Source organism: Orycteropus afer, unplaced genomic scaffold, assembly GCF_000298275.1.
Source record: "Orycteropus afer afer isolate SDZICR_OR568_19922 unplaced genomic scaffold, OryAfe1.0 scaffold00138, whole genome shotgun sequence".
NCBI classification, from domain to species: Eukaryota; Metazoa; Chordata; class Mammalia; order Tubulidentata; family Orycteropodidae; genus Orycteropus; species Orycteropus afer.
The window spans coordinates 7,583,307-7,596,854 of NW_006921725.1; the positions used below are offsets into that span (position 1 = coordinate 7,583,307).

Here is a 13,548-nt window from a genome sequence, read left to right on the forward strand (position 1 = left end):
GGGTGGAGGGTCGATGAAAGAGGGGGAGGCCTTCAAGGAGATGGATTGATACGGTGGCTGCGATGATGGGCTCAAGTATAGCAGGGATTGTGGGGCAGGCGCGGGATCAGGCAGTGTTTCGTTCTGCTGTGCATGGGGTCGCTATGAGTCGGAAATGACTCGATGGCACTTAACAACAACAATGGGTAATGATCATGAGCAATTATTCATGTGTTTGTTGGCCGCCAGCATATCATCTTTAATGAAGTGTCAGTTCATGTCTCTTGCTCATTTTTGAATTGGATTGTCTGTCTTTTTGGCATTGAGATATTGAAGTTTTCTATAGATGTTGAAGGTAAGTCCTTTGTCAGATATGTTATAGGCAAATATTTTCTCCCAATCTGTAGGTTCTTTTTACCCTTTTGGAGAAGTCTTTTGATGCGCATAAGAATTTATTTTTTAAACAGTCCCAGTCACCTAGCTTCCCTTCCACCGTTTGTGTTCTGAGTTATGCTTGATAGTCTATTTATGCCATGAATTAGGGCCCCTAGATTTGCTGCTATTTTATCTTTGATGAACTTTATAGTTTTGGATTTTACATTTAAGTATTTGATCCAACTTGAGTTTGTTTTTGTGTATGGAGTGAGGTATGAGTCTTGTTTCCCTTTTCTGCAGGTGGATATCTAATTTTGCCAGCACCATTTGTTAAAGAGGCTATCTCTCCCCCATTTAATGTGTTTTGGTCCTTTTTCAGAGATCAGCTGTCCAGAGATGGATGGGTCTGTTTCTGGATTTTTGATTCTGTTCCATTGGTCTATCACTGTACCAGTACCACACTGTTTTAACTACTGTGGCTGTATAATAGGTTTTGAGATCTGGGAGTGTGAGACCTCCTTTGTTTTTCTTCTTCAGTAGTGCCTTGCTTATCTGAGTTCTCTTTCCTTTCCATATGAAGTTAATAATTGTTTTTTCCATATCCTTTAAAAATGTTGATGGTATCTGGATTGGAATTGCATTAAATGTGTAGATTGTCGTGGGTAGTATTGACATTTTCACAATATTCAGTCTTCCTATCCATGAACAAGGCAGGTTCTTCCATTTATGAGATCCCTTATAGTTTCTTGTAGTAGTGTTTTATAGTTTTCTTTGTGTAGGTCTTTTGTGTCTCTGGGAGCTCTGGTGGTGTAGTGCCTAAAGCATTTGACTGCTAACCAGAGGCTGGCAGTTCAAACCACCAGCAGATCCTTGGAAGGAAGATTGGGCAACCTACTTTCGTAGAGATACCACCTTGGAAACCCAAGGAGGGGTCACTATGAATTTGAGACCGACTCAATGGCAGTGAGTTTTGTTTTGTTTTGTTTTTTTGTATCTATGGAGAGATTTATTCCTAGATATTTTATCTTTTTAGTAGCTATTGTAAATGGCATTGTTTTCCTTATTTCCTTTTCAGAGACCTATTTGTTGATGTAGAAGAATCTAGCTGATTTTTGTATGTTGACCTTGTGTCCTGCCGCTTTGCTGAACCTCTCTGTTAGATTTGGTAGGTTTTTTGCTGAGTCTCTTGGGTTCTCTATGTACAGTATCATGTCATCTGTACATAGAGATAGCTTTACTTCCTCTTTGCCAATTTGGATGCCTTTTATTTCTCTTTCTTGCCTTATGCCCTGTCTAGGACTTTCAGTACATTGTTAAAAAGAAGTGGTGATAGAGGGCATCCTTGTCTGCTTCCTGTTCACAAGGGGAATAATTTAAGTCTTTCTCTGTTAACGATAATGTTGGCTGTTGGCTTTGTGTATATGACTTTTATTATGTTAACGAATTTCCCTTCTATCCCTATGTCACTGAGAGTTTGGAACAGGAACGGGTGTTGAATTTTATCAAATGCCTTTTCTGTGTGGATTGATATGATCATATGGTTCTTTTGTTTATGTAGTGGATTGCTTCATTGATTGTTTTTCTGATGTTGAACCATCCTTTCATAGCAGGTATGAATCTCACTTGGTCAAGATGTATTATTATTATTATTATTTTTTGATATGTTGTTGGATTCTATTGCCTAGGATTTTTTTGAAGATTTTTGCATCTATATCCATGAAGGATATTGTTCTGTAGTTTTCCTTTTTAGTAGTGTCTTTACCTGGTTCTAGCATTAGTGTTACTGTGTTTGCTTCATAAAATGAATTTGAAATATTCCATCTTTTTCTATGCTCTGGAATAGCTTGAGTAGTATAGGTGTCAACTCTTCCCTGAATGTTTGGTAAAATTCTCCAGGGAAGCCATCTGGGCCAGGGCTTTTTCTTGTGGGTAGTTTTTTTATGACCTGCTCAATTTCTTCCTTAGTTATGGGTCTGTTCAAATATTCTATCTACAACTGGGATAGTTTAGGTAGGTCTTGTGTTTCTAGAAACTTGTCCATCTTTTCTAGGTTCTTGAATCTGTTGGAGTACAGTTCTTCATAATATTTTGTCAATACTTTTTCTATTTAAGTTGGTTCTGTTGTGATGTCACCCTTTCATTTATTATTCTTGTTATTTGAGTCTTCTCTTTTATTAGATATGGCAGTGGGTTGTCAATTTAGTTAATCTTTTGGAATAACTAGCTTCTTGTTTTGTTGTATTTTTCTATTGACTTTTTGTTTTCTGTTTTGTTTATTCCTGCTCTGATCTTTATTATATCCTTACTTCTAGATACTGTAGGTTTCTTTTGTTATTCTTTGTCTGATGGTTGGAGTTGTTGAGTTAGAGTGTTGATTTTGTTTCTTTCCTCTTTTTTGATGTGTGCATTTATTGCTATGAATTGACCTCTGAGTACTGCTTTTGCTGTGTCCCATAGGTTTTGGTAATGGTATCTTCATTCTTGTTTGTTTCTAGGAATTTTTTTTAAATTTCACATTCCATTTCTTCTGTTACCTAGTAGTTTTTGAACAGTATATTATTCGATTTGCACATGTTTGATCATTTTGACTTGCTCTTCCTATTACTGATTTCTAACTTTATAGCATTGTTATCTAAGAAGATGCTTTGTAGTATTTCAGTGCTTTTTAATTTATTCAGTCTTGTTTTATGTCCCAGCATATGATCTATTCTGGAGGATGATCCATGTGCACTACAGAAGAATGTGAATTGTGCTTTTGTTGGGTGGAGTGCTCTGTGTATGTCTGTGAGGTTGAGTTGATTGATTGTGTTATTGAGTTCTTCTGTGTCATTGTTGAGTTTTTTTTTTTTTTTTTTTTTAGTTGTTCTGTCCCTCCTTGAAAGTGGTGTGTTAAAGTTTTCTTCTGCTAATTGTAGAGGTGTCTCTTTTTCCTTTCAATTCAGTTAGTATTTGCTTCACATGCTTTTGAGCAGTTTCATTGGGTGCATACATATTTATTATGGTAATATCTTCTTGGTCAATTGATCCTTTTAGCATCATATAATGTCCTTTTTTGTCCCTTATCCAGTTTTTCACTTTGAAGTCTGTTTTGTCAGAAATTAATATTGCCACTCCTGTTCTTTTTTGGTTACCATTGTTTTTTTCCCAGCCCTTAACTTTTGTTTCTGTATTTGTGTCTAAGGTGGGTCTCCTGTAGGCAACATATAGTTGGGTCTTCTTTTCTTATCCAGTCTGCCACTCTCTTTCTCTTGACTGGTGTATTTAGTCCATTCACAGTGAGTGTAATTAGTGATAGATATGAATTTATTGCTGTCCTTCTGTTATGTTTTTTCTTGTGTTGTTGGTGATTTCCTTGGTTGAAATACTTTCCTGTGCTGAGTTCATTTTGTTATCAAGTGTTTCTTCTCTTGTCTTCTTTATTGTTGGTTTTGTACTTACTGTGCCCTTTTGTTTTCCTTCTTTCTGGGTTTGCTTTGGGGGATTGTTCATTTTCTCTGTGGTTACCCTGGAGTGAATTCTTGTCTCATTAATTTTGAAACAGTCAGTTCTATAAAGACATTGTCCTGGCTTCCTCTCCACTTGGAAGTTTTGTAATTAGAACTTTCATTCCCTCTATTTGCTTTGTTGCTGGTGTCATTTGCAGATTGACTCCTTTGTTTCTTTGTGTACAGTGTTTTATGAGCTTATTTTAGACATCTGTTTCTGATCTGGTTTTTAAGTGCTGATGTCGAGTGTCCTGATTTTAATTTGTTGTTCTCTGTTGTGGTTTCTCTATTGGAAGGACTCCCTTTAGCATTTCTTGTAGGATTGGTCTGGTTTTCACAAAACCCCTTAATTTTTGTTTGTATGAGACTGTCTTGATTTTACCCTCATATTTGTTGGACAGTTTGGCTGGATATAGAATTCTTGATTGGAAGTTCTTTTCCTTCAGTGTTTTATATATGCAGTCCCTTTGTTTTCTTTCTGGCATGATTTCTGCTGAGTAATAGGCACTTAGCCTTATTGCTTGTCCTTTGTAGATGACATTTATTTTTTCCCAGGCTGCTTGCCAGATTCTTTATCTTTGGTTTTGGAGAGTTTGATTATGATATGTCTTGGTGACTTTCTCTTGGGTTCTGTCCTGTATGGAGTTTGTAGAGCTTCTTGGACAGATATTTTGCTTCCTTCATAATATGGGGGGACTTTTCTGTTAGCAAGTCTTCCATGATTTTCTCAGTGTTTCTTCTTCTTCTTTTTTCCCCCTCTTCTTTTGGTATTCTCATGAGATGTATGTCATCCCCATATATCTCTTATGTTCTTTTCATTCCCTTTAAATGTTTGTTCTGATATTTCTTCATAGAGACTGACATCAAGGGATTTATCGTCTAGTTGGGAAATGCATTCATTCTTCAGCCAGTTCTAGTCTGCTCTTTTGTCCTTCCACTCTGTAATTTTAGTGTTCATCTGGATTTCTACCTGCTGTTTTTTTATGAGTTCTGATTGTGTGTTTATCTTGTTACTTTGTTCTTGAATGGTTTTTCCAAATTCTTCCGGGGTACTATGTTCTCCTTGATTCTGTTTGTGGTTTTCTTGAGCTCGTGTAGAGTTCTATACACATATCTTCTAAATTCCTTCTCAGATAATTCTATTGCCTGTTCTTCTTCCATGTTAGATAAGTCTTTAGTCTGGGGTTTTATTTCTATTGTTTTGTTCTTTCTTTTTTTCCTTCGATTTGACGTTGTCTGTTGTTTCTTAGATATTTTGAAGTTGTTATATTTAACTGTTAGTTATGTATTGATTTGTTTCACCCTGATTTTCTGTTTAAACACATTTGCAAGTGTGGAGCTGGTGTTTTTTTTTTTTTTTTTTTTTGGTTATTAATTTAGACATGCTGGGTTGCTCTCCAGTTTACTTTGTGTTGATGGAATCATTGTTGGGAATATGGACGCAGGTCTCTGTTCATCGTGATTCAGATTTACAGTTGGGACAAACAAGTGTTGTAGTGGCTTAATACAGTTCTTCTATTGGATGAGACAGGGGAGAAAGGGAAACAACAAAAAGGGAGAAAAAAGGCACTAGTAATGAGTCCCTGCTTTCCTCATTTCTGTAATTGCTCTTGTCTCTGGGGTTTGTTTTGAGTCTGCTTGGGACAGCTGCCAGCAATGACATTTTGTTGTCATTCACACACCTGTAGTTCATAATCGGCAGAGACTCCAATGGTTAAGAAGCCACTATTTTCCACTTGGGTTGGAAAGCCACAAAAACCCCATTCCCTGGTCCACTCTGTGCTGTAAAGCTGTTATGGAAGAGTTGAATCCCAGGCTTCTGCTGTGAGCTCGTTCTGGGGCCTGCCTACCCATGGAGTTTCCTCCCTTCTCCCTCTCCACTCTGAACTCAGCGGTGGCCCGAGCCACGGGCATGTCAGCTCTGTTTCTCAGCAAGGTTATCCACTTACTCAGCTTAGCTCCCAAGGTTATCATCAGAAGCTCCCAGTGAGGGTATTCCCTGAAGCCTCTGTGGGTTCCATGGTGCCCCCACCCTTTTTTTTTTGTTTTCTCTCCACTTCTCTCCCTTGTATTACCAGTGAGTTTTCCACTTTTCCAGCTCTCTGTCTCCCCACCAGCCGGGCTGGTTCATTTATTTTTCCCAGCTGTTTACTCTGCCTTTTTTTCTCCATCTCCAGTAAATCTGGCACCCTCTTGCTTAGTCAGCTGTTCACAGCTTCATAATCCTTGCTTCTAACTGCTACAACTAGTTTTTTAGGAATTAAGATGCTAGAGGGAACAAACATGTGGGCTACAGGTACAACACCATCTTCCTCTCTCCCCTGAGAAGCATTGAGGCCTACAGTTTGGGTCTGAATGGGTTGACCTATAGAGGATTGCTCCAATTATGTGACCTACCCCCAATTACTTTAACAGATACATTCTTAAATTCTATTAACTTATAATTATGTTACATAAGTCAGTTTCTTGTATTGTTAACGTGTACCAGTTTCCCACAGCATTGAGTAAACTAATAAAATAAAGTTTCTGGCTGTGTAGTGCCTCAAATCCTATAAATCCTGAACATAAGTAATGTGCTTATACCCTCTGCAATACCCCTAGCTCACTTTGGCCCCCTATAAGTACTGAACAAATAAACATAAATCTTTGCCATTTATGTTTATAGTATATATCTGTTTTTAAAATAAATTCCTTCTTAGGTATTCTTAATATTCTGGTTAGTAAATAAGAATTGTCTTAACCATTGTTAAACAGAGGGGTTCGGTGTCTAACAATAAAGTAGAATACTAGTTCTTATATTCATTAGAATGTGATTATTCTTTTCTACTGACCCTCTTAATGTGGGAATTCATACGGATGAGAGAATTTAACTCTTTTAGAGTATACAAAGGTATGTTTTCCATCTTTAAAAATATTACACATTATAACACTTTGAAAATTTACCAGCTGTCATGTCTAAAATTACTGTCTGTCTCCTCAGTTTTACCGAGCAGAAGTTGAAGCTCTCCATTCTTCGGGGATGACAGCAGTTGTTAAATTCATTGATTATGGAAACTATGAAGAGGTGCTACTAAGCAACATCAGGCCCATTCAAACAGAGGCATGGGTACGTGATCCAAATTCTGTACAAAGGCGTAAGCTATTTTGAAGAGAGAATATAGCTCTGAAAGATTAGTAATACTCATAAAAAATTGCTAGTGGAAATATATTTTTAATTTTCTTAAAACTTGCTACTCTTCAAATAAGACTTGAGTTTAATAATTACACCCAACTACAGTTAAAAATGAATACATTGGAATTATTTTTCTTGTATAATGTTTGTTGTATTATGCTTTGAAAATAGGTGCCCATATTTACATGTTTGCTGAAAGTTTGTGTGTATGCGTAAAATGGGTTTTTATGCCTATTTTGTTATTTTTCAATTTGGAAACTTTAAATTTGATTAAATTATGTCTAGCAGTTGTCAAATTTGGACTCTGTTGGACACATATATATTGTTTTTTATTTCAGTTACATGTAAAATTAAGAAAACTTTAAATTATAAAATAAGTCACATTACATTTACTACACATATATTTAAATATGTATATGTATAAATCAACTATAAATATCTCTGTTTAATAAATACTTGGTTAATTTTATTACCAAATGTGTCACTGCTATGGTATATCTCTGATGATGGAATTTAGAATTTGTTGACATAGTGGAGTCCATTTTACACGGATTTATGTGACAAAGTACAAATAGTTTTTCACTGACATGTAGGCAAAATCTGGAGCGCAAGACATATTAGAAATAATCTCAGAAAGATTTTCTTATTTCTTTCCTTTCTCAAACTGGTTGGTAGGTGTTAATAAACTTGTCATATAAGCCTAACTTCTTCCTGTTTCCATTCAAATATAAAAATATGCTGGAAAACTATATCTTGTAGATAGTAGTATCCTTCATCATTGAAACAGACATTGTTTTTGTATGAGCTTTTAGTTTTAGCTTCTAGATTTTTTGTCACCTCCTGAGTGCTTCTGTGCCCCCTCAAAAAAGTTAAGTAAGGCAACAAAGAACCTAGTAACAGTAATGATATTTTGGGTCATCGATCTTAATTTTGCCTTTTTCTTCTAGAAAAACTATCATTTTCTAAATACTCTATCATTTCATAGTTTGTCATATTATGTTACTGATGTTCACATGTGTAGTCGAGATTCTTTCCCTCGTGCGCATTCTCTAAATTTTAACTGCTTTTCCCTGAGAGACTGAAATATCATCAGTTTCTAAGTTATATCTTTCTTTTCTCAGAGAAATTTGATGTACCATGTTTTCACCCTTTTGATTCTCATATAATGGTTATTTTCATTCTCTTTTCCCATTAATATTCATATTTTAATCTGAAATTAATTCCGTAATTATTTATTGAGTCTGTATTTCTAGAAATTGAGTTCTGGTTTGCTATTCATCATGTGCTCCCAGTTGTTTATAGCCATTACAGTCAAAGCTTTAAAGTAGAATTCTTATGTTATTTAGTTTTTATTTTTTAGAAGATTTAATAAGAAATTAATTTTACTTTTCTCTCCTTAAAGAAAAATTTGGGTTTTTTCTTTATTTCATTTCTTCTGAGTGGCCGTAATTGATGGAACACGTTTGTCATTCCTCACAGTAGCTCTTCCATTCAGATGTTTTTGCTACTGAAGTGATAATTTTCTTTCTGTAGTCAATGACTTTCTCCTCCCCACCTCACCCCACTTAACAGTCCTCATTGCTTTACTTTTGATTTTAGGTTTTTGTAAACTTTGCCAAACAATAAATGAATATATTAGATGTTACAGTCCACTTAATGATTCTGCTCTGAACCACAGCAATATTTTCATTTTTTTCATATTTGTTTGTGAGTATTCATCTGTGCTTTCTTGTGTCATTATCTTATCTATTTATTTTTTCTGTACTTAAAAATCTTTTATAAGATGTTTGAAATATTTTGCAGAAAGAAGCAGGATAGAATCTCTAATTCTCTTGGAGATTCTGGCATTTCTTTTCTCCTACTAAAAGATAATCAAGTGATTGTTGACATTTCATGATTCTGCATAGGTTAGTAAACAAATATTTGTGAATCATGTAAATCATTATTGTGGATAAAATCACCCTTTCTTTCTTTATATGAATAATTAACTTAGTTAATAGAAACATCTCCTACTTGAAATGTTGAGGCCACCACTAGGTTTTATCCATCTCCATGTTTTAAAAATAGGGGTGTGTTATGTGTGTGTGTATCTTCTCAAGAAATACAGTATGAGGTTATTACTTAATTTAAATTAGAGTTAGTGTAGTTCTTTTAGCTTTTAAAAGTATTGATGTTGGGGTAACAAGTTTTAAGTTAATCATATTATGTATCAGTGTATCAAGTTATCAAAAGAAAATTATTGTACCAGTAAGAAAGTATAGCACTAATGGATCAGTCATATCAGAAAAATTAAAGGGCTGCAAGGTGCAGGGAAGTTTTTAGATGCCTTAGCCCAGTTATTAACTCACATGATAGATTGTGGATTTTCTAATTTTTTAACACTGTACTAACATGCAGTACTATTTTTAATTGTGAAATGATACTGTATCTTTTGTTAAGGTTTATGTTCGTTATTATCACAGGATTTTGGAAAACCTATTATTTTCCTAAATGTAGCAGTGATCATTCATCAGGGTTTTTTTTTTTTTTTTAATTTGCAGCAAAACCAAAATACTTGCATATAAACCAAGAGCCTTTAGAGAAATAAATTGCCTATATTGTCTTTTTAAACAATAAGGATAATTATCAAATAAAAAGAATGGAATAGTAAGAGACTTAATGACTAAATGAAAAGCGAGAAATAGTAAGAGACTTAATGACTAAATGAATGGTCTGGTATATGGAAAATTGAAATAAAAATCAAGTTAGTTTTTAAGGTTAATGTTTTTCTCATGAAATCTCAGAATTCTTTGCCCCAAATCTGTGTGTAAGCTAAATATTTTCTGTTTTCATCTGGATACACCTTTTTACTTCCAGGACATGCTCACTCAGTGATGATATTTTTGATAGCTGACCATGTATGTTCTGATTATGAGTAAATTATTTTATACCTTCTAAAATGATTTATTACCAAAATAATTTGGTAATTTTCCCTTGATTTTTTTTCCCTTCCAGGTATTGGATTTTTTTTTTTTTTATATTACAAGATAATCTGTTTGTTTTAATAAAACTGCCTTTATTTTAGTGAATTCCATAATAATCACACATCATGTGAAATCCACAGATCATTCTTTAACACCCAGGATTCTAATTTTTTTTTTTTTTTGAAAGAATAGATTCTCTTAACATGATAGGACTTTACCCTTTTGCCAAAGTAAATGAAACATGAAAAATCTCATTTATTATTTGTCAAATTATATAGAAAGAAAACCATAATATTATATTTCTGACCACTACATGAGAAAACATTAAAGGCAAAGAAAACTTGCTACTTGGTTCCCTGCAAGCATTTTTCAAATTATGTTTTTTTTTTTTTTTTAACTAGAAAACTAATACCAGGAAACCAGCAAAACGATGCACAGGCTATTTGGAAGTACTATAAGATGCATTGCTGCTGCCGCTCAGACGAACCTTTTGTGTTTTATGGTGTTTTTGCTTCTGAAAAGCTGTTCTAAACTTGAAAAGACACTTCCTTATTTTCCCAGTACAGGTATGCATCACTTAATGTCCATTTTAGAAGAGTCTAACCACATATATACATCCTTGGTCCCAGAAGGTGGTGGTAGCTGTTGTTATGTGCCTTCGAGTTGGACCTGACTCATAGCAACCCCTCCTTGGGTTCCAATGCAGTATCACTACGGAAGTAGATTGCACAACCTTCTTTCTGAGGAGTGGCCGGTCGGTTTGAACCGCCAGGCTTCTGGTTAGCAGTCAAGTGCCTTAGGCACTATGCTACCAGAGAAGGTTGGTTTGGTTTTTTTTAAAAGAGAAAGAAGCCCTCCTTCTGTTTATTATTTCCTAATGGTTTGAAAGACCTCATACCCAGGCTTTTGCAGCACTCACTGGACCTACCACACGTGGGTTACAGGCAGGTGAGGCAGAGGACAGTGGGTGGGCTGGACACGATCTGCTTTGTCTGCTCTCACTTCCTCTTGCTCTGCTGCAACATACTTGCTTCCAGGTGCTGCCAGCTTCTGACAGCAGTTCCAACAGCAGCAGCTGCTACAGCAGAGATGAGGAATGCTGGAAGCAGGCTCCAAATCACATAACATTCTATTTCACAGAACGTATTCACATTAAGCGATGCATACCTTTATATTCATGGCTCGATTCCATTCAGAATTTTATGTCCTATGAAATGGTGGCTCTGGTGGCCTATTGCCTAAGGCATTTGACTGCTAACCAGAAGGCTTGCAGTTCAAACCCACCAGCCACTCCTCAGAAGGAAGTTTGGGCAATCTAACTTGCTGTTTTCCAAACTTTCTTTTGAAAAGTTCATAGAATTGGCTTCTTGCTATCAACAGATGATCACTGTTCAACAGTAGTTGCAATAAAAAAAATTAGAGGTGTGTAGATAATAATGGTTAGTTTGAAGACCTTTACATACCCATCATCTTGGCAATGTCTCTGGAATGTAAGAGGTGGATTATCTTTTAGATAATCATCCCAGCATAAGTGTTTTTCTGTAGAACATTCATTTATTCATAGCATATCTATTAAATGCCAGCCACTATCCTAGGTGAGGAGTATATTTCAGTGAAAAAAAACATAAAAACATCCCTGCTCTTGGCACAAAGGTAGAAGAAAGTTATAGTTTTGCTTATATGATACAAAATTAAATATCTCACTAAGGACTTTATCTTACCTTTCGAGGCCTTTAAATGAAATAGAATTGGAGAAAATCCTGTTGTTATTGAAGTTTTCATTTAAATAATTTTTAGATCTTTGTTCATTCCATCTTAGTTTGAAGATAAAATTAGTTTATGGGGAAAAAAGTTTACTTAACAATAAGTTTTTATTTATTTAAAAATGTTTATTCCTCTATTTAAAAAGTAAATTTTATTTTTAGGAGGACTTCTTTTTTTTTATAATTATATATACACATATATATATAGTTTTATTATATTAAAAAGAATTTATCAATCTCAGGTTTTATTTTTGTAGTAACAGTGTACAAAATGTATTTTATAATGGTGTTCTGAAAAACACTAGAAAGTTACCTTTTCCAATTCAAGTAACATTCATGAAGAGCTATAAATTATTCTGTAATTAGCAAAAATATTAAGAAATACAAAACAAATTATTACCCTATTTAATGAAGATTTGAGAATTGTCATATATAAATTACTGAGTTAGAAATGAATCTTAAATATATTAGTCAAGGTCATGTTATTAATTTTAATGATGTAGTGATAAAATAGGTTGTATGTAGTTTGTATTTGATATCAAGAGATCATAATAGATGTTAATAGAGGACAATTATTATAGAAACCATTTACTTCAAAAGAAGGTTAGGATTCTGTAACAGTGAGGTTCTGCCAATGAGTGAGTATTCGATCAAAAGTGTAAGCACCTGTTTGATATAGTTCAGAAGGCTTTTTATTCTTGCTGATTAATTGTGAAATAAATTACTGGTTATATTTTACTGCACTTAAATTTCTGCACAAAACACAATTTGGTCAAGGTCACTGAAATAATGAAATACTTTTTCTTCCACTGTACATATTTTGGGAAACTTTCCTCTCAAAGATTACTATATGGGCAATGCTAATTTTCTTTTGCAATATAAACACAGAATAGAATGAAGGAGTATGGCTAGTTTAGCCCAAGTTATGAGCCATGGAAATTGGGGATTCCAGGCAATATCTTTAAGCTTTCTTTTAATAAATATTGATTTTAGTATCTGTGCTTCCCCCGACCCCCACCCCCCAAATACCCAGTCTCTCACTGTTTCCACAGGAGGGTTGTGAATTTACAAAAGGACTCTACTGGAGATAAGAAAGCTGCTGACATAGAAAAGGAGAGAGAGAGATGATTCCTAAGTGCAGCCATATGCATAAATATATCAACTTAAATATTGTTCATATGTACCCCTCAAAACCCAAATTTATTTCCCAGCAGCTAAACCCAAGGGAATGGTATGAATAACTTGAGACCGAGACCTAGCTACACTATTGAATAGCAACATTTTAACTATTTAAATTAATATTGAGACAATGCTATGCTCTTTTAACAACCTGTATAAAATATTGTTTGAATTTTGCTGACACTTAATATATTGTAATCTGTTCAGATGAACTATATATAAAAACATCTTTAAATGGCTACTGAGTAATCTGAGTTTTCCTTTATTGAATAATGAAAGTATAAGATTATATTACTACTTCCTGTTCCTTTTTCTGAAAGTGAAATAAGTGTCAAAGTGAAACAGCATGGCAGAGCATTACCATATTAATTTCAATATTAGTATTTACTATTACCTGACACATACAGTCTTCTTTTTAAAGTAATTTTAATGATATAACTCAGATTTGTTTTTAACTTTAATTATAGTTTATAAAACAAAGTTAGCCTTCAGTTATTTGAATACGCTTAATATCAAGTATCAGGTTAGCATAAATGTTTTAAAATTTATAGTGTTCTTTGTGTGTGTGTGTATATATATATGTATATGTACATGTATGTATGTATGTATATGTATGTACATATATGTATGTA

The 13,548-nt window shown here is 34.3% G+C and overlaps 1 protein-coding gene across 1 annotated transcript in view; it reads left to right on the forward strand.

Annotated features, from left to right (window-relative positions):
* The window catches only part of TDRD3 (tudor domain containing 3), a 217,941-nt gene that overhangs the window by 164,351 nt on the left and 40,042 nt on the right, over positions 1-13,548 (forward strand). The window contains exons 11-12 of the mRNA XM_007945569.1: positions 6,820-6,945; positions 11,276-11,278. Coding sequence (XP_007943760.1) covers positions 6,820-6,945; positions 11,276-11,278 — 129 coding nt within the window. The remainder of the gene's footprint in view (positions 1-6,819; positions 6,946-11,275; positions 11,279-13,548) is intronic.